The sequence below is a fragment of the Calcarisporiella thermophila genome, assembly GCF_041956535.1.
Source record: "Calcarisporiella thermophila strain CBS 279.70 unplaced genomic scaffold VTP21scaffold_29, whole genome shotgun sequence".
Classification (NCBI taxonomy): Eukaryota; Fungi; Calcarisporiellomycota; class Calcarisporiellomycetes; order Calcarisporiellales; family Calcarisporiellaceae; genus Calcarisporiella; species Calcarisporiella thermophila.
The window spans coordinates 107,927-133,531 of record NW_027192219.1 but is presented as its reverse complement, the minus strand read 5'-3'; the positions used below and the strand labels follow the sequence as shown (position 1 = coordinate 133,531).

General features: G+C 42.2%; 12 protein-coding genes and 1 non-coding gene across 13 annotated transcripts; 5 read left to right on the top strand and 8 right to left on the bottom strand.

Annotated features, from left to right (window-relative positions):
• Positions 1-1,687: 1,687 nt before the first annotated feature.
• On the bottom strand, positions 1,688-4,683 carry VTP21DRAFT_6785 (uncharacterized protein; the record flags this gene model as incomplete). The annotated part of the gene is made up of 7 exons (XM_069397453.1): positions 1,688-2,244; positions 2,309-2,680; positions 2,742-3,531; positions 3,610-3,924; positions 3,993-4,281; positions 4,348-4,392; positions 4,460-4,683. The coding sequence occupies 7 exons, from the start codon at positions 4,681-4,683 to the stop codon at positions 1,688-1,690; spliced, it is 2,592 nt and encodes an 863-aa protein (XP_069246601.1).
• A 112-nt stretch (positions 4,684-4,795) lies between these two features.
• VTP21DRAFT_6784 (uncharacterized protein) lies at positions 4,796-5,668 on the top strand (the record flags this gene model as incomplete). Its single annotated transcript, XM_069397452.1, has 4 exons — positions 4,796-4,918; positions 4,994-5,315; positions 5,373-5,488; positions 5,585-5,668. 4 exons carry the CDS (start codon positions 4,796-4,798, stop codon positions 5,666-5,668), a joined length of 645 nt encoding a protein of 214 aa, XP_069246600.1.
• Positions 5,669-5,877: 209 nt separating this feature from the next.
• VTP21DRAFT_6783 (uncharacterized protein) lies at positions 5,878-7,556 on the bottom strand (the record flags this gene model as incomplete). Its single annotated transcript, XM_069397451.1, has 4 exons — positions 5,878-6,703; positions 6,769-7,005; positions 7,069-7,231; positions 7,298-7,556. The coding sequence occupies 4 exons, from the start codon at positions 7,554-7,556 to the stop codon at positions 5,878-5,880; spliced, it is 1,485 nt and encodes a 494-aa protein (XP_069246599.1).
• A 304-nt stretch (positions 7,557-7,860) lies between these two features.
• On the bottom strand, positions 7,861-8,709 carry VTP21DRAFT_6782 (uncharacterized protein; the record flags this gene model as incomplete). Its single annotated transcript, XM_069397450.1, has 1 exon — positions 7,861-8,709. One exon carries the CDS (start codon positions 8,707-8,709, stop codon positions 7,861-7,863), a length of 849 nt encoding a protein of 282 aa, XP_069246598.1.
• Positions 8,710-9,666: 957 nt separating this feature from the next.
• On the top strand, positions 9,667-10,859 carry VTP21DRAFT_6781 (uncharacterized protein; the record flags this gene model as incomplete). Its single annotated transcript, XM_069397449.1, has 5 exons — positions 9,667-9,825; positions 9,888-10,012; positions 10,072-10,185; positions 10,245-10,363; positions 10,423-10,859. The coding sequence occupies 5 exons, from the start codon at positions 9,667-9,669 to the stop codon at positions 10,857-10,859; spliced, it is 954 nt and encodes a 317-aa protein (XP_069246597.1).
• A 214-nt stretch (positions 10,860-11,073) lies between these two features.
• Positions 11,074-12,253, bottom strand: VTP21DRAFT_6780 (uncharacterized protein; the record flags this gene model as incomplete). Its single annotated transcript, XM_069397448.1, has 4 exons — positions 11,074-11,252; positions 11,319-11,466; positions 11,526-11,724; positions 11,799-12,253. 4 exons carry the CDS (start codon positions 12,251-12,253, stop codon positions 11,074-11,076), a joined length of 981 nt encoding a protein of 326 aa, XP_069246596.1.
• Positions 12,254-12,404: 151 nt separating this feature from the next.
• Positions 12,405-14,623, top strand: VTP21DRAFT_6779 (uncharacterized protein; the record flags this gene model as incomplete). Its single annotated transcript, XM_069397446.1, has 7 exons — positions 12,405-12,487; positions 12,544-12,607; positions 12,659-12,872; positions 12,931-13,035; positions 13,090-13,233; positions 13,289-14,099; positions 14,167-14,623. The coding sequence occupies 7 exons, from the start codon at positions 12,405-12,407 to the stop codon at positions 14,621-14,623; spliced, it is 1,878 nt and encodes a 625-aa protein (XP_069246595.1).
• A 265-nt stretch (positions 14,624-14,888) lies between these two features.
• On the bottom strand, positions 14,889-15,173 carry VTP21DRAFT_6778 (uncharacterized protein; the record flags this gene model as incomplete). Its single annotated transcript, XM_069397445.1, has 1 exon — positions 14,889-15,173. The coding sequence occupies one exon, from the start codon at positions 15,171-15,173 to the stop codon at positions 14,889-14,891; it is 285 nt and encodes a 94-aa protein (XP_069246594.1).
• Positions 15,174-15,560: 387 nt separating this feature from the next.
• VTP21DRAFT_6777 (uncharacterized protein) lies at positions 15,561-18,502 on the top strand (the record flags this gene model as incomplete). The annotated part of the gene is made up of 9 exons (XM_069397444.1): positions 15,561-15,835; positions 15,901-16,058; positions 16,120-16,270; positions 16,331-16,449; positions 16,513-16,619; positions 16,681-16,833; positions 16,907-17,023; positions 17,086-17,534; positions 17,599-18,502. The coding sequence occupies 9 exons, from the start codon at positions 15,561-15,563 to the stop codon at positions 18,500-18,502; spliced, it is 2,433 nt and encodes an 810-aa protein (XP_069246593.1).
• A 2,153-nt stretch (positions 18,503-20,655) lies between these two features.
• VTP21DRAFT_6776 (uncharacterized protein) lies at positions 20,656-20,928 on the bottom strand (the record flags this gene model as incomplete). The annotated part of the gene is made up of 1 exon (XM_069397443.1): positions 20,656-20,928. One exon carries the CDS (start codon positions 20,926-20,928, stop codon positions 20,656-20,658), a length of 273 nt encoding a protein of 90 aa, XP_069246592.1.
• Positions 20,929-22,539: 1,611 nt separating this feature from the next.
• Positions 22,540-22,612, bottom strand: VTP21DRAFT_t307. Its single transcript has one exon. It is a non-coding gene; the product is annotated as a tRNA-Lys (tRNA).
• A 373-nt stretch (positions 22,613-22,985) lies between these two features.
• Positions 22,986-23,854, top strand: VTP21DRAFT_6775 (uncharacterized protein; the record flags this gene model as incomplete). Its single annotated transcript, XM_069397442.1, has 2 exons — positions 22,986-23,078; positions 23,681-23,854. The coding sequence occupies 2 exons, from the start codon at positions 22,986-22,988 to the stop codon at positions 23,852-23,854; spliced, it is 267 nt and encodes an 88-aa protein (XP_069246591.1).
• Positions 23,855-24,506: 652 nt separating this feature from the next.
• Positions 24,507-24,957, bottom strand: VTP21DRAFT_6774 (uncharacterized protein; the record flags this gene model as incomplete). The annotated part of the gene is made up of 2 exons (XM_069397441.1): positions 24,507-24,560; positions 24,661-24,957. The coding sequence occupies 2 exons, from the start codon at positions 24,955-24,957 to the stop codon at positions 24,507-24,509; spliced, it is 351 nt and encodes a 116-aa protein (XP_069246590.1).
• Positions 24,958-25,605: the final 648 nt, after the last annotated feature.

Sequence of the window (25,605 nt, the reverse complement as noted above, 5' to 3'; positions counted from 1 at the left end):
GTTGTAATAAAAAATATTTAGATGGAATGGTGGAGAGGATATAAAAAATATTTGGGTATCTTTGGCACACATCGGCATTTATAAAGTTATCAATTTCCCATAAATTCGGGGTGCTATTCAACGATTTCCTAGTTTTACAAGAAATGCATATATAACCGGGGTAGCGGGTGGAACAGCATATAGTGTAGATCCTCCAGTGTTTAATAATAAAGGCACTTGTATAATATTCCATCCATCCAGGAGAATTGAGCATCCAAAGAAAAATTGTTAAAACACTGTGACACATTTTTCCCTACTTGTATATATGATGGAATTTGAATTCTAAGTGGCCTAAAATTAAACGATATATACTTTAGACATCCAACCTCTTCTATTGCTATTCGTTATTCTGAGCATTTTACACGGTCAACTAGGCACTCTCAATATTTTCTAACCATTTACACCTCCCAACTATAACTGCAGTGATAACAATCAACAACCCTAACTCGATTTTCTTCCTTCCTCTAAGTCGAAATAAGTCAGTACACACACTATATATTGGAAATGATTAGGTACCAATATCTCATCCTGAAAGAGCTATTAGAAATTTTCAGCATGCCACCGAGCTCATCTCGTGCCTCCTAGATCGAAGGCAACCGCCCTTTGCTGTTAGTCTTACAATCAAAAACGATATCTAACTTAATGACTCGACATTCACACTCTGAGCAACACATAAAATTTTTTATATTAATATATATATATAAACATGAGGGAGATCCATGAGCAAATCATACAAGGTGATGATGAATGTCAAAGGCGGGGGGGGGGGGGACAATCTGCACATATATCGCATTTGCAGTTTCCTAACGACACCATCGATTATGATATCCTTAGCCCCGTCAAGAAGACTAAAGGGGTCCAGGTGGTAGAGAATACAGTATAAAGAGGTAATTTTAAGAATACAGAGTAAACACGTTGAATGACAAATAGGTTAGGTGAAATTTATAAGTGCACTGATATCTAGCTCGTTATACAACGACAGGCCTTGTACACTATGAATAAGAACGAGTAAGCAATTGCTTGCTCTAGCCATGCTTGATTATGTGCATGGAAGTACCTTGTGTCCGAGGAACTCGTACCAGGATTTGAACTGTCGCTTGCATTCAGAGCAGTAGCAGGAGTTGCGCTGTGAACAACGGGAGTTTGGGTGAGTCATAATGCTGTTGGCAAAATTCTCGGCGACAAGCGAGATTATCGAATTGGGCGAAGCCGTCTTCCTCAATTCTACTTTTTCAAACTGGGATTGATTCCGGAAGACAAACAGTTTTTCACAAAAATCGACGGTTAAGTAAAATGGCGTTCTCTTATTGCATTTGTGACCCGGACCAGATGGGAAATGTGTTATCGAAAAAAAATTTCTCGATGTTTTCAAATCGAATTTTTTTAGAATTTAACTCGATCAGGAAAGGTTCCATGCTTGAAACAGAAAATCCCATTTTTTTAGTCATGGTTCCCAAAAGGAAGTGGTTACCAGAAAGAATGGCGGAAAAACATTCACGTAACCTTTTGAATATTTATGGAACTAGTTCGAATTCTATCCTGCTTCTACGCCAGTTGGACGAATGAGGAGCACTGGCCTGATTCTGGGTTTAGAAGTGAAAGCAGCTTTCCAATGTATATCTCATGATTCATTCTATTAAATTCGGCATCATAATTTTAAGAGGTGGCCAAGGATTGCAACCATACCACCGACTATCCCGTGATACAAAACGCTCCAGCTTGCCTGGTACAGGTATTTCGGGGAGAACACGGTCCAAATAAAAAGATGCTCCCTCAGCACCAGAACGGATACGGAGAGCGCGGCGAGCGCCAGCGAAAAGAAACTGGACCTAAACAAATACCCATTTGTTTCTCCTACCCCAAGAGCCCACCCTACCGTCCACCAAATCGGCCCTGCCCAGTTGGAGATGAAAGTTAGCGCTCCGACCGCATTGGTGTATCCGCTGATTCCGATATAGGCGTTGTTGAGGTCAATACTTGCGAGGGAATTGGAGTTGCCCAAAGCGTAAAATGAAGTGTGAGCGAGGGTTAGGAAGGTGGCAGCATGAAGGTGGGGCGGACGATCGGGGGAATATTGGAGATAGCTGCGGTAGAGGAAGAGTTGGGCCATGAAGAGCAAAAAGAGGGGGGCGTTATGCGGGCGTGAGAGCAGGGTAAGGAAAAGGGTTGTAGTGGAAAGGGCTAGAATTGACAATAGCTCGGAAACTGCAAAGAGAGACCATTAATGCGACAAGAAAAAAAGATATATATGGAAATCTAGTACACATGCCTTTTTGCCGTTCAATAATATCCTTCTCTCTTCTGCATTGCCACCTGATGCACCCTATACATAGCGTTAGTGCTCCGATACACACGTATACTAGCCATGCTAGCCATAGCCTCTGCTTCGCTGTTATCCACATTTCTAATACGCTGTCTGTTCCAATTTTATAGACTGTTATGAGCAGAGATACCCCAATTGTTAGGCTGAAAACCAGGGTAACGGGAATGCGTGGGACTCGACGAGGTATGCGTTTGAAGGCAAGTTTGCAGGTGAGAAATGGGATAAGTGTAAGGGTAAATAAAAATAGCGCCCAGAGAAGGGGGGTATGGGTGGTGGTGAGGTGGTGGCGAATGTCAATGTTACCCGCTCTTTTCTGGCCTATATTAACCGAACATTAATGGATTATACATTTCCAAGCTTAGCTGCACAGGAATTTTACCGGTTTGATTCCAACTCCTCAGAATCCTCAGCACACCCATCTGTGCTATTGGTATATACCATGATATCCGGTACCCTTTCTCTTTTCTTGCATGCTTTACACTAGCCAAGAAATGGACGAGCCATAGACTTCCTGTTAAATAATAAAAAAACAAATGCTCTTCTTCAATGTAGCTGCTCCCAAATAAGGAAACCAAGTATGCCAACAAGGCCCCATTGAACAATCTAGTCTCCAGCATAAAGCCCTTGTCCGCGGAGAGAGCGGGTTTGCGAGCTTGAGTAAAAGAGAAATAGGTGAGCCCAATGGCAGCGGTAATGAGCAGAAAGATGCCCTGAAACATGCCAACTAAGTCATAGTTGCTAGCAGTCCGGGAAAGAAGAGAGCTTGCAAGCGCAGAAAACTCTCTATAGGCTAGCATGGCTTCATCACCTCTAGCTGTGTCTCCGCTCAGTGAGTTGAGGTGATGATTCAGCGCACCCCGGTACAAACACGCCAATTTTTCTCCATCTTCACTTTTGGTCTCGCACTTTTCTCCAGCCTCCTTCTTTACTAGTACATCGAAATTCTCCCAGCGTGATTGAACCACTTTACTAAGCTGAGCCGCATTGATTTGCATGGCACGCAAGAGGTCGTGCCCTGCGAAGGGCTCAGGAACTAGCAGGCCGAGATTGTTCTGAGGGATGGGCAGACCAAGGAGGAGAGAAAGCGTAGGGACAATATCGTATTGATCAATGGTGCGGTGATGTGCGAAGCCTATGTTTTTGAACTCATTGCTCATGAGCACGAGTGCCTAATAGCAGAGGATATTTCACCCAAAGCACGCGGATTAGCACGATACAAAATGAAAAAGGGTTCGAGTCGAATTTACAGTTGAAACCTCGCCGAGAGAGGATCCTCCATGATTGCCAACTTCGTTCATCCCGTGATCTCCGCACAACACGAAAAGAGTCGGTTTCTCACCTCTCGATTTCCGCTCCTCGTCTTGGCGCAATAGAGTTTCATAGATATTGCGTGCCACGGTATCCATTTCCCGTTGCTTGGGTAGCATAAGAGGACTAGATGGACCATCCTTGTGGCCAATATGGTCCAGGCCGAGGTAGTGGAGGATCAGCACATCCCAGTCGGCACGGGCTAGTTCACCGGGAAGGTGACGTGTCACATTAAGATCGACTTCCACTGTATCCTGGCAGAGGCCATATTATTGCTATTGAGTATATTGGGCACCCATCTAATTCACAAAAATGTTATTACCGTCACATAGAATGAACTTGTTCCCTCCCATCTCTTGAACATTCCTGGAAAAAGCTTGAGCCACGTGTCATCTCCGTAAAAGTTAATTTTCTTTCCCATACTCCAAAGCTGATGCACCCAGTTGTCCTGGTAGGCAAGCGATGATGAGGTGTCCGACTCGGCAATGTTAAGAATCGCGTCGAGAAAGCTTGGAATAGTACCGGTAGTAAGTGATTTAATTCGGGGGAGCGTTACAGTTGGGGCGGAGGCAATCGCAGTAAACGGAAGAGCAGTGTTGTTGGCAATAAGACTAATGTATCATATACATTGTGAGTTTGCGGGATAATATTATTGGGGTTTTTAATGAAAACGTTACTTCTTGACAAAGAGCATTCCAGAGTCGGGCCCAAAAACAAAATCGCTAGCCATCAGACCCAAGTTATTAAACTATCTCTGAAGGGAAAATGGAAATGTAATCGATGACTTACTTTCTTAGGGCATCCACAAGCATGAACACCATTCGTCCAAAAATTGGTTCTTGACCGATTCCTCCCTCCGGCTTCACCCCGTTCGGAAGCGGTGGAGTATCATCGACACTTGCAAAGCCGGGAACATACGTTTTATACGGGAAGAAACCACGGGCAAAAAGAGTGAGTCCCGCGAATTGAAGGGAAATAAGGAAAAGTAATGGGAACAAGTAAGATTGTTTCATGTGTTATGAGGATTGCATGCTTAGCGTTCGGTGGCAAGAACGATTTTGTATTTTGACTTGATTTATATTTATAAATATAATATAAACCGAAATCGCATCCTTGCAGGATTCTATGACAGAATCAAAAAAAGAATTTCTCAACTCTCTATCTAAAGATATTGCGTTCTATGAGAGCAAGATAGATGACCTTTTAAAGCATTTGAACTGGAATCTGGAAGATCTACGGGAGCAGCTGGTAATTCACCAGAATTCTGTTTTTTTTTTTTTTTTTTTTTATATTGAACTATGTTTTAATCATATGATCTTGAAGGATCGCTCACCTACTGCTCCTCAGGCTCAAAATAAGTCGAGGCAATGTCAAGAGCAGGAGAAAGAGCCACCGAGTTCATTGTTTTTTTACCGACATGCCCCCGCGGTGATTTCATTTTCAAAAGACGCCAAATTGGTTCAATCGGATCAGTCGTCGCTGAATCAAGTTCATCATTTTCCAGTTCCCACTTCTGAGGTCATTGACAGGCTCTCCGATTATGCTTCCACCATCGAAGCATCAAAGAAAGTGCGAAATGACAGGGAGCGCTTTGAAATTCACCAAGGCATTGATGATATGGTGGAAAAGATGGAGGCGATGAAAGGTAAAGGATCAGAGGTTATTATGGAGAGGAGTGCAAAGAGTAACCTGGTATATATAGAAACGCAGCAAGCATATGCTAAATCCGAGATTGAGAAACTCGCTGAGCAGCGAGATCGCCGACGGCGAAGGAGGTCTTATCGCAAAATCCGTATTACTAAACGCACCCCTTTAGAGGTACTAAACCATTTGTTTCCCTTACTATTTCACTCTCTGCCATGTTATCCGAATACAATCTATTTGCTCACAATGTTTTGAACTTTATTACACTAGATTCACCGGGATCTCATCCACGCCCTCACCGAGGAGTTTGCCCATTCTTCTCGTCACCCATCCTCTGACCCTCCCAAGGATTAGGATCGCTTTTTCTTCTTTGCAGGTTTTACCGGTTGTGAAGAAAATAGCTGTCTTGCCACGAAATACAACCACACCACCCCGAAGCATCCAAAGCTTGAGATGACATTAAGTACTGTGTAGAAGTCGGGATATCGTGGGGGCGGGGGAATGGTGGCCTCCAAAAAATGCCAAAGGACCATCCACGCGTAGGAGAGCTTATAACACTATCATTAACACTGCATCGAAACCTCTTTCAATAAAATGGAATGGCTTACCCATAAAGCCCCTCTTGTCCAAGGTGGAGAATGTCTTGGGTAGTTTTTTCCCGCCCAAACCCAGACGGACAATAGAGCAGCATAAGGAATGATAAGCTGTTCTCGCTGCAACAGCGGATACATGCTGAACATCGCCAAATTATTATACCATGCAATGATATCTCTGTCTATCCCTGCCCATTTATCGTCATTTTTTGTAACCACGCTCATCAGCAAGGCAGGAAGAAGAGGCAATAAAATGCTCTTCTCATGCACTTGAAAAGAAAAGAGGAAAAAAGCTAACGCCGATCCGGAGAGGGCCATGGGTAGGCGCTCAAAGTTGGGCCGTCGAAAAATATCAAAGCAAGAGGGGGATATTGCCAATAAGGTGGCCGCTAAACTCAACTTCATGCAGGCCTCCTGACTGAGCAGATCCCTGATCTTAATGATGACATTGGCCGCACACCATAGATTGGCTACTTTATCTTCGTATAATCCGCGGGCTACTGGGAATATTCGGTGGATGGCTTGAGCCAGCTGGTCTGGTCGAAGGAAGGGTGAAAACACGACCCCGAAGGTAGCCAAAACTGTGAGACCAAGCTGTGAAAAGAGGCGCAGCCCAGCCGAGGGCGACAGAGAGAAGCATTTGCCGAGCAGGAAGAAAAAAATGACGGGGGCGTAGTAGAGTGCCATCTGTTTGAATGCAAGAGAGAGACAGAAGGCGATGCTGCCTGCAATAAAGCGGCCGTCATGAATAAAATTAATTGCCCACAGGGTTAATCCTAACATCACGGTATTATACCTAATTAGGATCATTAGAGCGCTTAGGGAAATGTCCAAAATGTAAGCGTGAAATAATGCAGTTACTGGAAGTGTCCGTGGTCAATAATTAGCAGCGACGGTTGCAATAGTAGTAGCAATATATTTGCATTGGTGTTTACGTCACGTTTCTTTGAGCATCTTCGAACGAAGCCGATGACCGCCGGCACGTATATCATGAACTCGAGAAGTATGACCGATGTTCTCATAAAGAGCTTCAACTCAGGGCCTTCTAGGCCCCGTGAATCGTACAAAGCAAACCAAGCGGGGTTTATCCAGGATCCTCTAAAGCAATGAGATACGCCCATTGGCACTAGGAATGGTTGCATTACAAGTAAAGACACTCACACTACGCCACACACCCAACTGATATAGGCGGTTAATGGAGGGTAGTCAAGTCCCCACCATTTAAGATCGTGAAAATACCATTGATTGATAGGCACATGAAGCGTCAATTCCATCCAATGTCGCTGAGCCTCAAAATCACCATAAAGAGGAGGAGTATTTTCGCCTATTTTGTTAATAGCAGAGATGACCTCACGAGACCAAACTTGAATATGCTGCGGTGTATTCTTACCTGAGTAAGGCCAGAGGCCTACTGCAGCGCGGATGCACCATGCGATTGCGAGCACGACAAATAGAATGTATGCTTCGCTAAGACCAAGGGAGGAGAGAAAGGAAAGGAGGCGAGTAATTGGAGAATCGCTTGGACCTAATTTAGAAGGAGTGGGAACATTATTGCTGGGCACGGGAACAGGGGCGTCGGAATGAGTTGGGTTGGAAGGGGCTTTGGATTGGGATGGATTAGGGGTTGATTGTCTTTTCTTGCGAGGCATTAATATTATCTGTGATGCTTTTTTTTTTATTCCTCTATGTCGGCTGCTGAGAATGTCCAAATCCGAATTGATAAAAAAACGCGAAAAAAAATATTTTAGCTAGTTTCTGAAATATCATACATTCCGCATCTCCATCTAGTAGACCTAGATATTATAGGAAAAGAAAAAAAACAATTCTATTGCAAATAAGTTTTACAGAAGAAAATATAGAAAAACAGTATGAACCGTAAAGCAAGCAGTAAGAAATAAATACATGCACATAGACTATCTCCGTAATGGAATATATAAGGTATACATCGTCTAATCATTCACGGTATACAAACTTCTCCCACGGCGTACACGCCTTCCAATGTCGCCACCAGTCCGCGCGTTGACAAGCGCTCGAACAATACCACACCCTCCTGCATTTCTTGCATTGTCGAAATACCGCTCTCCCGGGGACTTCGGGCTTCTCACAGTATCCACAAAAGCATCTTGCTAGGTGAATATACAGCTCGACGTGGGCATCAATCTCTTCCTCGGTGGGGCATCGTCCAATTAGGATCTCCATGCGCCGCATTGCTCTGCGTGCGAACTGCTGGCGCTCTCGGAGGGTGAATCCTCCCAGTCGCTCGAGCCGCTCCGTGAACACCAGATTCCGGCAGCGTAAACGGTGCTCGTGCATATGACGGAAGGGGCACTCGCGCCCAATTTGCATCTGCAGACAGCCAAAGGGGGTCGAGAAGAACATGCACGGCACGGAGCTCTTATCCCGCTTCGCTCTGACGTCTCCCAGTATCGCCTCGATCGAAGGCTTCTCCTTCTTCACTTCACAGCCCCTCTGGTGCCATCGCTCCACAATGCACCAGAACACGCCCTCGCCGGTTAGGTAGAGCACGCCTCCTTCCCTGCAGTTTTGGTTTGACTCTGCTCTCGCCAGCGCTGCGTCTATCTCGTCTCCCTCCAGCCACAACACCCGCAAAACCGTGGCTCCGATGGCGATAAGTCTATTTCCCGGGCCGTCCGGATCAACAGTGATGGAATATTGGCGAAGGGCGGCAGCCTCCAACAGCTGATAGCGTTCGTGCTGAAGGTTTTGTTGTGCCTCCGCCGCCTGGCGGGCAACAGAATCATCGAGCTTGTATGCAATGCCGAGAGGATCGTAACAGGACATTCGAATGGAATGAATAAAAACAGGTAGGATAAGAGTAGAAGAAACCAACGGAATCGGAGGCGGATGGGATGGACATTCCACGCCTTCCCCTCCTTTTTCACTTTGTAATGCGGAGGTTTGAATCGTTACAGTTTCAAGTAATGTTTGTTCAAGCCTTGTTTGTTTTCAATGAACAATAATGGGAGAAGAGGGGGGATGAAGAGGAGGCCAACACTAAGAATAGCACGAGGAATACCGAAAACACAAGATTCTCGACCAACGAGAATGCATTAAAGAAATGGGTAATCAAAAGAATGGGTTCTCTTTGTTTTCAGGTTACGGCACAAGATATGCTTCTAAACTGCCACAGCCGGCCCGTTCTCACCTTCTCTGTTGCTCCCTGCTTGCTCCGGACGGTTTGACGACACTTTGGAGCCAGAACTGGGAACGAAGGATTTTTGTTCCTTCTTCCACGCTCGGTTTGGCCGATGAAGTACCCTCGCTCAGTTGATATGTTGCGCAACCTAAATCCTCCCGAGTTTAAAGGATAATAAGGCAAGCGGGAGGGCCGCCCTACTCCGATTGCTTGGAAGTATAACCGTGCACAATTCTCCTACCGCTACAACCGGGACTCTAGGGCCTAAGGCCGCGGCTGCTGATTTGTACCCGCTTCCAGAATTAGCTTCCTTGTCGAGCCCTCTGTTTGGCCTTGGCCCCTTAATGTTCAACGGCCGCTCTGTTTTCAGGAGATGTGGGTGATAAGTCCGTGTTTTCCCTGTCGGATTCGGCCATCCCGAGCTCGATGACCAAGTGGCCGAGTTGTGTTACTAACCTAAACACGCGGCCCTTAGAAAATTCCTACCCGCATTGACAGTTCGCTGTTAAGCTCCTGGTTGGTTTCAGAATGCCTCTGATGCCTGCTGCCTGCAAACTGTTTTGGCAAAGCCGAAGTCACGCTTTCTTCGTTCAAATCGAAAAATGGTCGAGGGGTCGACGGAGGTCGAGAATGCTATGCAGCAGGTCATCCCGAATCTCTTTATCAGTAGTTCTGTTCCGGCATATGACCAGAAAGCTCTAGAGGCAAACAAGATCACCCATATCCTATGTCTGGGCCCCGCTAATTGTCCATTTCCGGAGGTATTGCCTGGGGCAGAATCATGTTTCTAGGAGCCGTTTCCCTCGACTAATTCCTTCACCAGTTGTTTTCTTACAAAAAAATAGATATCGAGGATGTTCCAGAGTCAAATATCTTGGAGCATTTGGAGGATACTTATGTCTTCATCGAAAGCGCTATAAAAGCCGAAGGAACAGTTTTGGTTCATTGGTAAGGGCGATCGAGAGGAAATACATTAACCATGAGGGTATATTAAGACAAATGAACAGTATGGCAGGTATATCTCGAAGTGCTACGGTAGTGATTGCATACTTGATGAAATCGCAAAAATTAACCTTGGAGGAAGCATATGATACGGTGAGAGCAGCACGTAGTGTTATATGGTAGGTTCTCGCAATCCCCTCGGTCAACTGAACAATGCTGGCTAACCATGATTATTAAGTCCCAACCCGGGCTTTTATCAACAGCTTAGAGTCTACGAAGAGCTAGGATATATGGTTTCTAAAGAAAACCCTGTGTATAGGAGATTTCTAATAGAAAACAGGTGGAGGGTGTCAGATAGTAAGTATTTGTACTTTGCGTGCATTGAATGGGTTCATGTTGATGAAAAAAAAAACTAGTTGCCTCTATTCCTATGGGCCCGGATCCAGAAAAGCTGCGAGCAGCTAATGCGCTTGCGGGCAGGAGGCTCACCCCGAATACTCAACGGATTTACAAATGCAAAAAGTGCCGCCGTGCCCTAGTTACGACTGAAAATATTATTCCACATACCCCTGGGCAGGGTCAATCCTCCTTCTCTCATCATAAACGGGACCCGGCGCATTCGCTATCCTCTTCCCAACTCTGCACGTCCTTTTTCGTTGAGCCAATGGATTGGTTTGGGAACATTGGTTCAGACGGTGAGGGCAGTGTAGTTGCCGGGAGGATTGACTGTCCCAAATGCGGGGCAAAGCTGGGCGCCTTTAACTGGTCGGGTGACCAGTGTTCATGCGGTAGCTGGGTGGTACCCGCTTTTGCAATACATCGAAATCGAGTTGATGAAGGTGTGCTGCGATGAGGGCCGGATGAAGGGGGGGGGTGAGCCAGTGCTAGCATCCCTAGACCTATGTCAGTTTGATTTCATCTCATAACGTAGAAATTAGCATTCAACTCTTCACCACCGCAGGGTTATCAAGCAAAACATGGGTAGCAATGTTCTAATTGTTACAACGAAATTATAAATAAATAAATCATTAAATAATTCCAAATAAATAGTGGAAAGGGTAAAAAAACTAAGGGAAAAATCGGAAAGGGTAGCTGGGTTGCTTCACACTAAATAATTTAAAAATGGTGCTCAAGCCAAGCAAGAGAACACACATTGTAGAATATATCAATATCCTCTGTAGCCAGCTTCGCTGAATTTTCGGAGCCACCAATGCTAGAGCGAGGGCGCAAGCTGCGCAGATGGCATCTGCACATGAAGGGAATTTTAGTGAGCTAGATATATGAAAGGGCAATGGAGGTCAACTCTACTTACACAAGATGGCGATGATCTGGCTCTCGATTCCAAATTGATTCTGATATCCAGGTGCGATATAGCTTATCCCTCCCTTTTGTGCCGAAAAATAGGGAGGCTTTCTAATCTGGTTCCACATATAGCCGCTCACCATAGTAAATATAATGGTCTGAACATCTCAAAGGCGAGTTAATAATGATAAAGGAATCGATCAAGAAAATAACCTACAATCGTCAAGACTGCCCAGGTGTTTCGACTAAGGAAAAATTTCTCCAAAAGCGAGCGGAAAAATACATAAGCAATCACAGGACCGATGAGGAGGGTGCAAACAGAAAGCAAGAGTGAGTAGCTTAATGGGCGGCGAACCCGCACAGAGATTCCGGTCAAATCGGTAAGGAATTCAGCAAGGGATTCAGCATCATTGCCCCTATATCAATAGTACATTAGGAAATGCGGGTTGAGAGAATTTTAGCATTGCAGGCGCAACTCAAAGCGGCTTACTTGTTCAGATCATAGCGAACAGGACCGGATTTATGTCCAGCATAAGATCCTTCGGTCGGTGGAAAATAAAACAAATTCGGCGCAGTCGTCAGCTTCATCTTTGCATAGACCTCTTGTCCTTGATTAAAATCCAATATGGTAAAGAGCAACCGATTGTTATCCTTGGCCTTCTCCCAGCTCTTTGCTAATAAACGATATTCAGGATCCACATCGCGACAAGGGACGCAATTAAACCTATCGTCCATAGCGGTGAGCAGAACAACTAGACCATAGGCGCGAGGGGAAGCGATAGTTTCCGTAAAAAGTTTGCTGTCAAGAGGGATAAGTCCATCAGTTTTAAGGGAATTTAATTTGGCAGCATGTTCCGAAGGAGAGACACGAGCAGTAACTGCTGTTGAAGAGGAGGATAAAAGTGAGAGTATAAAAAGGAGAAGGAAGGAATGAAGTTTACGCATGTTGGGCAAGGGGTGGGAAAAGGAGAACGGTTTTCACGAGATATGAAGTTAGATTGCAGATTGAGACGCGTTGCACAAGCCACCTACATATTATGTCGCTTCGATACAATGGCGGTGTCCAACGTTGGTGTATTAATATTGCAAGTGATCAATGTTAGAGGGTTCCGATGTTAACTACACACTTGGGACAGAAAATGATCGCCTTATTATCGAGGCTGATCTGGATTTCTTCTAGTAATATTAATGAACTCCAATTTTGACGTAAAGCTTTGATTCACATATCTTTTCAGTGGCCAGGTAGAACAAGTTATGAATCCTGAACTTAAAGATATCCCTTTCGGCATTCGACAAAAGGTATTTATAATGAACAGTCTGATCAAAACTATTGGGAACTAATTATTTTAGGCTCTCTTGGTTACATGTAACTATCACGCTCGTGCTCTAGGGGTTCAAAAAATGACACCGGTTCGACAGGCACTCCGCGTTTACCCTAAACTTGTTATTATCAACGGGGAAGATCTCACTCCATATCGAAGGGAAAGCCGGAAGATTTTCGAATTAGTACGTGGCATTTGTGGAAATAAAGTTGAACGGTTGGGGCTTGATGAATTATTTATGGGTACCAAAATTGACCATATCTTCTGGTCTGATATATGGGCTCTAATAGCGCTATGTAGATGTAACTGAAATGATAGATGAGCACATGGAGCATGAATGTAATAGTGCAAGATGCTTCTTCCGTGTCAAGTCAAAGATGGACGCTAATTTCAAAATAGACGAGGGTAAGAGAATGCTTCTCTTGGTGGGCCAACCTTTTTTTATGACCAATTTAATAGGTTTTTACCATGAACCTGGAAGCTGGGCAGGTCATTATTACACGAAAGATGGGATTTTTACCTATTCAGAATTTGAAAACGAGATCCATCGCTCACCGCAGCTTGACCGCCTAATGCTGGCGTCCCATCTCGCCAGTTTTATTCGTAATGTTTCGCGTTGCTTTCTCTTTTCTTCCTGGTGCTCATAATTCGCCTTTAGGGAAAATGATATACGAAAAACTTGGCTACACTGTCTCCGCGGGTATTTCAACTTCAAAGCTGCTCGCCAAGTTGATGGCAAGTGTGCGCAAGCCAAACCTTCAAACCTTACTTGACCCTGATCCCACCCTACGACGCGATTATATGGCGACTGTAGGCATTCATGATATCAACGGATTCGGTTATAAAACTCTGCAAATAATGGGCGAGCAGCTCCAGTCATCGTCCCCTTCTACATCTACTACTGTAGAACAAAGCATGATCGTGCCAATAGATCCGCACACTCCTGTTGGAGAGATACTTCCAAAACTCTCACGCGCCAAAATGATATCGTGGTATGGACCAGAGAAAGGTGAAAGATTATGGATGCTTTTGCACGGCGTGGACACTTCTCCTGTCATTCCTACCCCACAATTTCCTCAGCAGCTCTCTGTAGAGGACAGCTTCCGAAGATGCGCCGACTTCTCCGCCTGCCTCGAAAAGCTCGTTCCCCTTACTGTTGACCTTATCGAGCGTTTAGATGGCGAGCTGGTTGAATACGATACAGAAAATGGCCGCGGCCAATGGCTCCGTTATCCCCGAACATTCCGGCTGAGCGTACGTGCCAATGTGAATGGTTTTAATCTTCCTTGGGGAGGGGTTGAGGAAACGTGGTATATGGATAAGCGCCACTCCAAGAGTTCACCAATGCCTGTAGAGGTGTTCGATTTACGAAGGGGAAAAGAAGAGAGGGCAAAAATCTTGGTTGAGACTACGGCAGCTTCTCTGCTCAAGCGATTGGTGGACTTTTCAAGACCATTCGACTTTATTCTGTAGGATGAAATTATATCTCGTAACCACGCTTACTATTTAGGAACTCATCAAATTGTCTTCCTCTAGATTCAATGTGGCCGCCACTAACCTTAGCACCACCATGCCCTCCAATCCAATTGCTGATTTCCTCAGTAACTTCCCTGCTGATATCGCCCCTTCCACTAATCAGCGAAAGCCGCCCAAATTACCAGAGCACGAGTACCAGGAGTTTGATCCGGCCTCTATAGATCCGGCTGTACTCTTGGAACTGCCCGAAGATATTCGTAAAGAGCTGCTTGAACACCAGCGTCAGCAACGCAAGTCTGATGGCTCAAACAGCGGAGAGTCGATACCGCTACAGAAGCCAATGCCGTTAACGAAGAACAAAAATAGTTTTGATAGAGAAGCAAAAAAGCAAAAAATTGGCTGCAAGGAAGAAAGAGGGAGAAAAGTGTGGGAGTGCAAAATATGTGGAGTTGAAATGCCCTTATGGGTCCGGGAGGCACATGAGATATATCACCGCTTCAAGGAAGAGGAACGCTAGCTTTTGTGAAATACTACACGTGTATCGTTTGATAATTCGATTATTGTATACCCTTTCGTAATTTTAACGTCTGTACTTTTAATAACTTAATGGAATTAGAAAAATGACGTCTTGAAATGGAATACGAACAATAAAAAAAACTAGCAAATTTACAAGAAATAATATAGCTGCTTTCCTTGACCTATTGATATCGAAGAAAGGCTAAAAATTCATCAGGTACATATGTTTTCACTTGGATCGAGCACTGGCCAGCCTCCCTACCACTTCAACTACTGTCGCTACTTAGCTCTTGCGACAATTGTTTTTTCTTCACTATCTCTTTATCGGTTTCACCCTCTGAATCCTTTTCATCAGCGCTTTCTGAAGGATCTTCACCACACAACGCATGCTTCACGGTAAGCAATTCACTGGCGGTGTTACTTGCAAGACTCTGTGCCTCGGGTGAGCGCAGAAACTTGTCCAGCAATTTCGCTGCAGTATCAGGGGAAACCATAGCACTAGAGCATACTTCTAGACGGAGGGGAGGGATGTTATTCTTGGCTGCCGACATTATTATGCAATTTGTGACGACGAGAGAGGAAAGTGGTTTGTTTACTAAGTATTGATTCGAAAGTCGCAGTCACAATTAGTCACGATCGCTACCAAACTTTCGGTTCTCGTGTAAAAGTCGTTTCAGTCGATATCACGCGAGATCAAAGAGAAACATTCATCACCCTTTTTCTCAATTGTTGCGATCTTTGTTCTCTAATCAATGTATTTTACCCAATACGCATGTGTAAAAACGTGTGCTAATTTAGCCCGCGGCTTTTGTATTAGAAAGCAATCACATATATTAATTTGCCGCCGAAGATTATTTACCGCCCAGAAAAGGCTCTCTATACCTCACCGTACCAAGTTTTCTCTGCTCCCACAAACTCACGATTTCAGGTCGTCGACTATGTCTACGTTCTCGCACTGGCATACGGATTATTGCTCCTGGCGCTCCTTTTCTTCTGCTTCGGATTCATCCTCGGCAGAAGAAAGCGCCTCTGGAGTTAGAGGTGAATTCGAAGAACCTTGCCAACATCCTAAAGCAGGGGATTTTCGCCTTTCGAAACAGTTTCTTGCTAAATATAAAGACGCAATTCCACCTTTCGGATTCAATGGTCTGGGTGAAATTGTATATCGACGCACTTATTCTCGTCTTAAAGCAGATGGAGATCGAGAGCAATGGTATTCCCTATTTTTCAAAATTGCATTAGAAAATTCAATTAATTTGTTCCCTTTTGATTGTCCAGGTGGGAAACTGTAGAGAGAGTTGTTAATGGAACTTTCAACATGCAAAAGCGCCACATTGATCACAACGGTCTTCCCTGGGACCCATGGAAGGCGCAGGCATCTGCTCAAAATATGTATGACAGAATATACAACATGAAATTCTTACCTCCGGGAAGGGGTGAGCTTAGCAATCTTTAGATGCAAAGTGGCGAAGTGTCCTATCTTTTTTTTTGTGACAGGTTTATGGGCTATGGGCTCACCGCTAACAGAAGAGAGAGGAATGTTCGCGGCGCTAAACAATTGTGCCTTTGTTAGCACCGAAAATATGTGGGATAGACGCGCGGCTCCAAGCACACCATTCACGTTTTTAATGGATGCTGCAATGCTAGGGTAGGTCCACCTTTACTAAATCGAAAAATTTATATGCTCATTTTTTTTCTCTCTTCTTAGGGTTGGCGTTGGCTTTGACACAAAGGGCGCACAAGTAGCTGCAAATCGTAACATATTAGTCATTGAGCCGAATACAAGCAAACCGGTGCAGAAATACATTATTCCAGATAGCAGGGAGGGTAATTATAGGTTTAATTTGCAATGAGCTCTCTGTTGTACTAAGCGAACTCTATATTAAAAAGGTTGGGTAAAATCTGTCGGCCTTCTTATTGAATCTTACTTTGAGAAAAACATGGGAGTGCAAGAATTCGATTATAGCCAGATTCGACCTGCAGGCCAGCCTATAAAGGTGTGTCCTCTCAACTGTCAAACTATGTAGAAGAAATATTATTTATTTTTTTAAACAATAGGGGTTTGGTGGCCTTTCATCCGGGCCTGGACCGCTTAAAGAACTCCATGATAACATACGCTCGACACTTGAGAAAAATATTGGCAGCCCGATTACGGTTACATCCATTGTGGATTTAATGAACATGATTGGAAAATGCGTTGTGAGTGGCAATGTGAGTATCTTGAATCTTATTTTCGTTTTTTTTTTGCCGATAGCTATATCGTCTTTCTATGTTTGCATGAAAGGTCCGTCGTACAGCAGAAATAGCCTTTGGTGATCCAATGGATGATGAATATATCGACTTGAAGAACTATGAGGTTAATCCGCATCGTTCTGAATTTGGATGGACGAGCAATAATTCTGTAAGAAGTTTTGATATATGAAATCAAATAAGTGCTCTCACAAATTTGCGGATTTTTTTCAGGTTTTTGCGACTCTTGGAATGAGCTATGACAAGATTTGCGAGCGAGTCAAGATCAATGGCGAGCCTGGCTTCGCTTGGCTGGAGAACGCGAAGCGCTTTGGGCGGATGGCGGATCCTCCGAATGATCGGGATTATCGTGCGAGAGGTGGAAACCCTTGCCTTGAGCAGACACTTGAGTCGTTCGAGCTATGTTGTTTGGTTGAGGTTTTTCCAAATAACCATGCAAATCTAGAGGACTTCCTGCGAACGCTGGAAAGCGCTTTTTTGTATGCGAAAACAGTGACCCTAGGGAATACACATTGGCGTGAAAGTAATGCCGTAATGCTACGAAACCGGAGGATTGGAACCGGGCTTAGTGGAGTGGCACAATTCATTAGCCAAAGGGGGCTAGAGGAATTGAAACTGTGGTGCGAGAAAGGATATAATCACATACAAAATATTGATAAAAAGTAAGTGGTTCTTTTTTTTTGCAAACGAGTATTGTAGGTTCTAATTATTTTACTTTAATCATAGGGTGTCCGATTGGCTCTGCATCCCACAATCCATCAAAACAACAACTATCAAACCCAGTGGAACGGTCTCGCTGCTCGCAGGCGCTACCCCGGGAATGCATTACCCAGAGTCACGGTTTTGTATCAGACGCGTGAGGCTCTCGAAATTCTCAGAAATGATTGAACCGCTCCGCTCCATCGGATATCACATCGAGCAAGACGTCGTGGAGCCAAATACCTATGTTGTCGAAATCCCAATTGATCACGGGGAGGGAGTGAGAGGCCTACGCGAGGTGAGCATGTGGGAACAATTATCGCTTGCTGCTTTTTTGCAGCGGTATTGGTCCGATAATCAAGTGAGTTGCACCGTCACTTTCGATCCGGAGACAGAGGGTGACCACCTGCAACATGCCCTCGATTATTTCCAATACCAATTGAAGGGGGTGTCCTTTTTACCGCGGCTCGGCTTGGGTGCGTATCCGCAGATGCCTATAGAGGCTATCACTCCAGAACAGTACGACAAAATTATCGCGGGATTAAAACCTCTTCCAACGCCTACGCCACCAAAACCTCCGAGGCAATCCTCTTCACCATTTTCCACCCCTACAATAGCCCCTTCCCCTAATTCTTCATTCTCTTCTACTTCGTCTGTTTCTTCCGCCCCTTCACCCTCTCCCTCACCTCTCGGGGCCGGTTCTGGTCGATCGCGCACACCTCCTAAACTCGACTTAAGGCACGTACGAAGCCAAGATTTAACTGACCCTGAGATGGAGCGCTATTGCGATACAAATATCTGTGTCATCGATCCTGTACCTATGAGGAAAGCGATGCCGAGCAGCCAGATAAACACACTAGTAGAGGAGAAGAAATCACCTTCTGAACCTTCGAAAGATAAAGATGATAACTCGAAGAAGGGCGAGATCTAAATCTGTGATTAGTACTTCTCATGTTTTTTCACCTGTTCATACTCTAAACGTTTCGATTTACAATATATTTTATTCGATCTATATAACGATAGAAGTACATTACACGTAGAACTCTTTTCTCTGCTTAATGTAAATAAAATATATTCCTTTAACTTCAACTACTCGAACTAATTCAACCAAAGTTACAAGCGAATATTATTGTTTCTAATTTCGATGATCTCCTTGGCTTGCAGTTAGATTTATACTGCAGAATTGAACTTGTTAATCCCTCCCACCCCTAATAGTAAATAACATTAGATATACTGGCCCAAATTCTGAAAGAAAGCATAGTTTATCAATATTTCCCGTGGTGGATTATAAAACATATGCATAAGCAAAGTAATACCGGTTTATACAAAGTATACGGCCCGAAAGATCTTATTAAATAAAAGCTTGATATCAACATTGAAGTATATTGAGCGCCAATAACAATGATGCAGAATAAATCGTCGTAGGTACGCATAAATATAATAATGAGGGCTACTTAGATCAAAGATATGGAGGTGCACTATTATAATTAAAAAAAAAATACTGCAATAAAGTATATATAATTTTAACCCTTGAATATAATGCAGTACGACTTTTTTTTTCGTCGCAAAGAAGAATATTTCAGCCATGGTCAGCAAAGATCAATATATTTATAATAGAGATATATAGGAAAAAAGAAATATATTGTAAACTTGAAAATTTAATACAGAATTATACTAATGATATATAAATACTGTATATAAAAATAAACTCGATAGCTAGTTTTCTTGGATGCTGCCATGGACATATAAGTTGATGACAGCTCAGCAATCATTTCAAATAGCATTTACTTTAGAGACGAAGTAAAGTAATGCCTCTTGTAAGCGTTTTGCTGATGTTTAGGCGAAATAAGATGTTCTTATGACAGATAGAATGATAAACTGAATCTTTTCCAGTTCACTATGAACATTTGTAATGCGGTTTGAAGCAGAGATGGAAGACTATCCCAGTGGGACAGTATCAAAATTTTGTAGATAGTAAGCAAAACAGGGCACAAAGTTGAAGTATTCATATTAAATATCAATTATCAATTGAATTGTTACAAGGCGCATAGTTGATTTCCTTTATTATCATCGAAATAATTCAAACGATCCATGCAGCGGTTTACTCCGACAATCTAAAACCTTGGATTAGGATTTAAATTCAACGGGACATATTAAAATTAGGCGGAGCTAAATGGCATATTCATATTTTATCACTCATAATATTAGCAATAATTTTATGTCATTATTCTTCATTATATATTTCTTCATCTTTTTATTTTATTTCATCTTTTCTTACCATTATTTTTTTTATACAATATCATTATATACATCAATTGTATTTTTTTATTGCTAATTTATCTGGCTTTACATTCTTTTGACTATGGGTTAAAGAATTAAATTGAATTTGGAAACTTTGCACATCGACTTTTACATTAATGAAAGTAGTGGTAATAAGAATAAAAGTGAAAGATAGCTTTAATTTTGAATAAACCTACGTGGTCTTGAAATAATGGGAATGAGCTGTTGCGTTTATTTAAAATTTTCAACCAGGTCTATAAGTATGAATGCTGTCACGGGGTCGGAAATATCCGAGATGCCGGGGCGAACTCAGCTAGATGAAATGGACTATTGCCTACTTTCCAGCTTGAGTGTATAAAATAATTGCAAGAAAATTATGAGTTTGAAGATAGAGCAAACTTGAATCCAAATTGCATATTAATGTTCCAAATATGAGGCATCATTCGATAATTTATTCATGTTAGGATCCACGACAATACACTCCTTCGTATTGATAGTAATCGGGTTTACCAAGCCGTGCCTACTGGAGTAACAATAGATTTTAAAATAAGTCGGAGAAAGCCTGAGATATGGAATTTAGGCATACCTGGTTGTACGAGAAATTATTCTTTAAATAGATAACTTATCTTACAAATTATTTATTATATCTTTCTTCGGGCAAATATTCGGTAGAGAGATTGAATTTTCAAGTCTGTTCCTTTAATAAATATTCGGACATTGGGCATCTTTATTTTAAAATTTTCAATAAAGATATAGATTTAAAAGAAGAGACTTAGTAAAACACTCTAGTACAACCCTGACTTATTATTTGCAGCAGCATCGTTTGTCGTTCTTCCAGCTGCACTTTTCCATGCGACTGAATTTCTTTCCAAGATTTCTGCACCTTTGCTCGCACTTTGCAGCATTGAACCAGCTGCAGTCATCCAAACAAACCTCCCCACGTTTCTCGAGTTTCTCAAAGCCACCAACTTCAATATTGTCGGCAACGGTTTGAATTTCGGCGGCAGGTTCAGCCTTGGGAGCAGCGGAAACAGCACCGACAATGGTCAAAACGAGCAGAAGTAGAGCAGAGCGCATATTTGGAGGTAGAGAATTAGGAATTTTTGAGTAAAAGATGTTGGTTTATCTAGCATTCTCTCTCTGGTAGGGGCCTTTTATACCTTTGCGCAGAATCCTATCTTCCATTTTGGCGTCCAACTCATTCATAGAATTACTAGTTATAGCATCCTTGAACCCAATTTTCGCACTCTCTTTCATTTCTTTAGAAAAGTTGATAGTGTTCATAAGCATGGTGTACTCCATGTTATATTCATGAGTAAGCCACTTTTCTCCAAAATGAACGGGATAATTGAACGTATGTAACAATACGATAGTTTATTCTATGAATAGCTTACTTGATTAATATTTTGCGTGATTAATAGCTTGCTTGATTAACTTATCCTTGTAATGTACGTATATATATTAATTGAACTTTTGCTATAATAAAGATAATTAGTTCTTCTTGTGAATCGAGTAGTGGTCACTACAATGTATTTCTTTAATGTTAATTTTGCTTTTCCCTTTGGGAAGCAGAGATCCTATATCTGATTGTTAATTTTTATTTGAAGGGAATAGACCAAATACACTTTAACCTTGGTGAGCTCCACGTCATATTTACAAGTCTCAAAATAAGTGAGTGAAGCTATTCATTTTTTCAGCATTTCTTCGAAATTGGATTTTCTTTTTTACACAGATTCAAATTCCAACCCTACTCATTGATTTTTTTATCATAAGAACAAAAAGAAAGGCATGTGCTTCGAAATCTATGATTCTATCTCCACTCATATTTACTTGATTTCTCCCGCGGATTTTTGCTAACAATTCTGTAGGCATTATTGCTTCTTTCTCTACTATTGATGGTCTTAAACACTGAGAAAAACTCATTTGGCCAAAAGATTTCGCCTGCGGGAATCAAAACATAACCTAATGACTTGGATACGAGGTCTCTAATCTTCTTTAAGGTTCGTAAAAGAAATCTGAATTTAAGCATATTAGTAGATTTTATGATTGGGCAAAAGTGAATTTAGGATAGAATTCAATATTTCTTCGGGTGCGACTATATTTAGCATAGAGTACAAACGTATTAATCTCGATGATTTCTTTATAGAACACAAGTGTTCGATAAAATAGAATTAACTAATTAGCTAACGTTCGAAACTCGTATGCAAAATAATGGTTAACTTAGTGCAATCTTTATCGTAATAAAAAAATAAAATTAAAAATACTGTATCAGTGCTTAGCTCGGACCGAAAGATTACAAGGAAAACCAATGTCTTTTTCTATCTAAAGGATTCTTTTCTTACCTAATACTCCTTTCCTTTTATATTTTTAACTACTCTCACGCCCACTCTCATTCATAGATTAGTATTTGATTGCATTTTAGAATGTGTCACTATTTTGTCTTCAATTCTTAGTTTTGCTATTCAGGATTGTTTCTGAATAGAAGCAATCCCTCGCTCCTTAGCATCCATAAGAAGTCGGTTCACAAATGAACACTGAGCTATTACAAGAGATGCAGCATGGGTGAAATCCAATTAGTAATAAAGGAATGTGAAAATTTTTAATTTTTAATTTCAATAAAACCTAAATTAAATACGAAAATGCAAATCCTAATTATTCCCAAGGAAAATAAAATGGTTAACAAATATTCGCCCAACGTGGGGGTCGAACCCACAACCTTGAGATTAAGAGTCTCACGCTCTACCGATTGAGCTAGCCGGGCGTGAAAAAAAGTATGAGTTTTGATCCCAATTTGATATGTGGCGCAGCATTCGTGAACAATTTTTTTCCAAAGTTGAGTCACTAGGTTGCGGGTTCAATTCCTGTATGCGACATCCGTCCATGAGAATTTGCCGGGTTTTTCCCAGGACTCAATCGCTATCAATAGTATAGCAACAAGCAAGTAGTATCAAGCGGTTACAAAAATAGCTAGCAAAAAGTCTTAGGAGAAATCCAACTATAAAAAAAAGGGAGGCAAAGGGTAGGTGATTTTGACGTAGAAGTCTACCCTTCCATTCTTTTCATATAAAAATCATCGAGTGGATTTTATGCACAAAGCCAACAAAAAATGGCTTCCTCCGCAAACATTACAAAGAATGATAACAGATAAACAAGTCCACAACATGCCCTTTAAATTACTGCTAAAGGAGCATGTGAACACCACCAAAATCATGGGCAACAGCGTAATTGTAAGCAAAAGTGTATTCCTATACACTGCAGCTTTGACTATAGTTTGAAAGCTCTATGAATCATAATGGAAGTCATCCGCTTCTCGTAAGACCATGCCAAAGACGTACAAATATATAGCCCAAGCGATACACCGGGATTCCATAAACACCTTAAGTTGCCCTACGGTGATCCGTTCAATGCTATTCATGACTCTTTTGGGATAGACAGCTACTCTATCTCTACCCTAATACTTGTGTTTTTTTTCAACATTGGAACTTTTATTGAAAAGTATCCTATACAGTTAAAAAAGGTAGGGTAACTACTATGTCAAAATCACCTTGGTACTGCCCCCAGTCTAGCTTGAAGCGGGTTACAAGTGAGAAGAAAGTAGACGGATTGTTAGAATAAGTTGATATGAATGGTTGAGTATAAAGTTAGTGAAATGTTGATAGAAAACCTTTTTTTACTTTCGCATATTATTTAATATGCAGAAAGCAAAGGCGCTGAATGGGAATGACATTTGCTGTCGCTACAATATATATAAGCTCATGTTCCGTTGGGACAACTTGTAACTTTTGTCTTAGGGAGGCTCTTGCGCTTTGAGGGGTTCTTTGGGTTAAAGATAATTTTGCGTGTTGGATGCTCGATGTGCATGGGCAATTTTGTAGGAATGAAGTCGAACTCCACGTTCTTCTGGGAAGACAAGATTTCTTACATGTTCACCGTTTTTATTTCGGGGCTCCTCTTGACTGGCACAGTGGAGTCCGGTTATTTAGTTGAATACTTTGGGTCCTAGGGGGTTAGTATTTGGTGCGTTTGTCGTTGGAATAATGGATATTTTGCTGGTATCTTTTTGGTTCTTCTCTTATTTCTCTGTCTCATTATCTGTATTCATTCTATCTGGCATGGTTTTACGAATAGGCGGGGCGAGTGCTTGGACAAGTTTATATTCTTGAGGCTGTCTATTTTTCATTGGACATTCTACGGGTATGTGATCAGGAGACTCACAGTAATTGCACGTTGGAATAGATCCTCTCCAAGAAAGAATTATTTGCCAACGTCGATGGCTAATTGGTGAGGTAGAATATTTTATAAAGGTACCTGGGTCTCAGTGTTCGGTTCAAGTATGGCGTAGCAGTGGTCCTGTGGCCTCCCTGTGTTGCCCTACAAAAAACCCGCCCGGTGAAAATTGCTAGAAAATGTATAGAAACATGTAGAAAAGATGGAGGTCGTTCGCGATTCCCTATAAATTTTCATCAATTTCACTAAAATTTGTAGACTCCTCTCCCATTATAAACATCGTGAAAAGTAAGTGAAAAGCTTGTAAAAATTTGAGGAATCGCAAACGTCCTCCATCATTTCTACATGCTTTTATACATTTTCTAGCAATTTTCACCTGGCGAGTTTTTTGTTGGGTTGCTGTAGTATTGAAAATCAATCTGTATGACTCAGGCATATTTGTATAAAGCTGCTTCCAATTTTTCTCTGATGGCTTCCACTTCCTGTCCAGGAAGGTCATTAATTCTAACTTTTAGTACACTCTTGGAGATGGAGAGAGTCTTATAACAAGGGATCATTCGCGTAATAGCCATTCTTGATTACCTCGTGAGCGTTCACCTCAGTCCGGGATGCAAGCATGATGGTCTTGGAGTGCCCAAAGATTTTGATTGCTGTCACTTGTTTTTGATATTCCTCGTACAGTAGCTTCACTACTTCTTGGGATGAGAACTCAAAACGCGAAAACTTGAATGTAACCGAGTTTTTGAAAAAGGTTCTAGATGGACTTGTGTTTATATTTTCCAGAGTCGGTTTCTCGTCTGAGTTTTTAGTTTTGAGTGTGCTCGCTATGTGAAAAGCATCCGCGCAGAAAGGATGGGTATCAGGGGGAGCACTAGGCATCGCGGTACCCCAATAATTTTTTTTGATCAATCGATCGAAACTTTTATTAATTTCGATTACAATAAGGAGAAATAAAAGGGAGATAAGGTTGGATGCAGGAGTACACGGTGAAACTTTTGTTGTGACTATATATTATCTTAATGAGAGAGATATGTAGTAAAGAGGAAGAAAAGGAAGTGGAATAGAGAGTGCATATATATGGAGAGAAAAAGGGATGCTTCGTTACTAACTCCGCTCTGTCAGCTCATCCGCGGTACCTAAACAACTGGATTTATTTTCCCTATGCCACCAATAATTAATCTTTTTTAACCAAGGTCATTTATTGAAAAGTCTCCTATACAAGATAAAGGCAGGGTAGACTTCTACGTCAAAATCACCCATGTAATGCTCCTGACCAGCCTTGTAGAGAGGAATTGCTTGTACCAAGAAAGATACAGAATAAGAAGAAAGTATATATGGAAGAATTTCATTGACGCATTTTACAGCATTTCGGAGGAGTTGTAACGATGTCACTTATAACTCAATTCCTAGAGTATGTCCCGGCCACATCTTTAGTACTGGTGCTGTCACCGGGAATCGAACCCAGCACACAATGGTTTTAGATCCGGGGCTCTTAACCACTGTGCTTATAAAGTCGATAATCAGTCA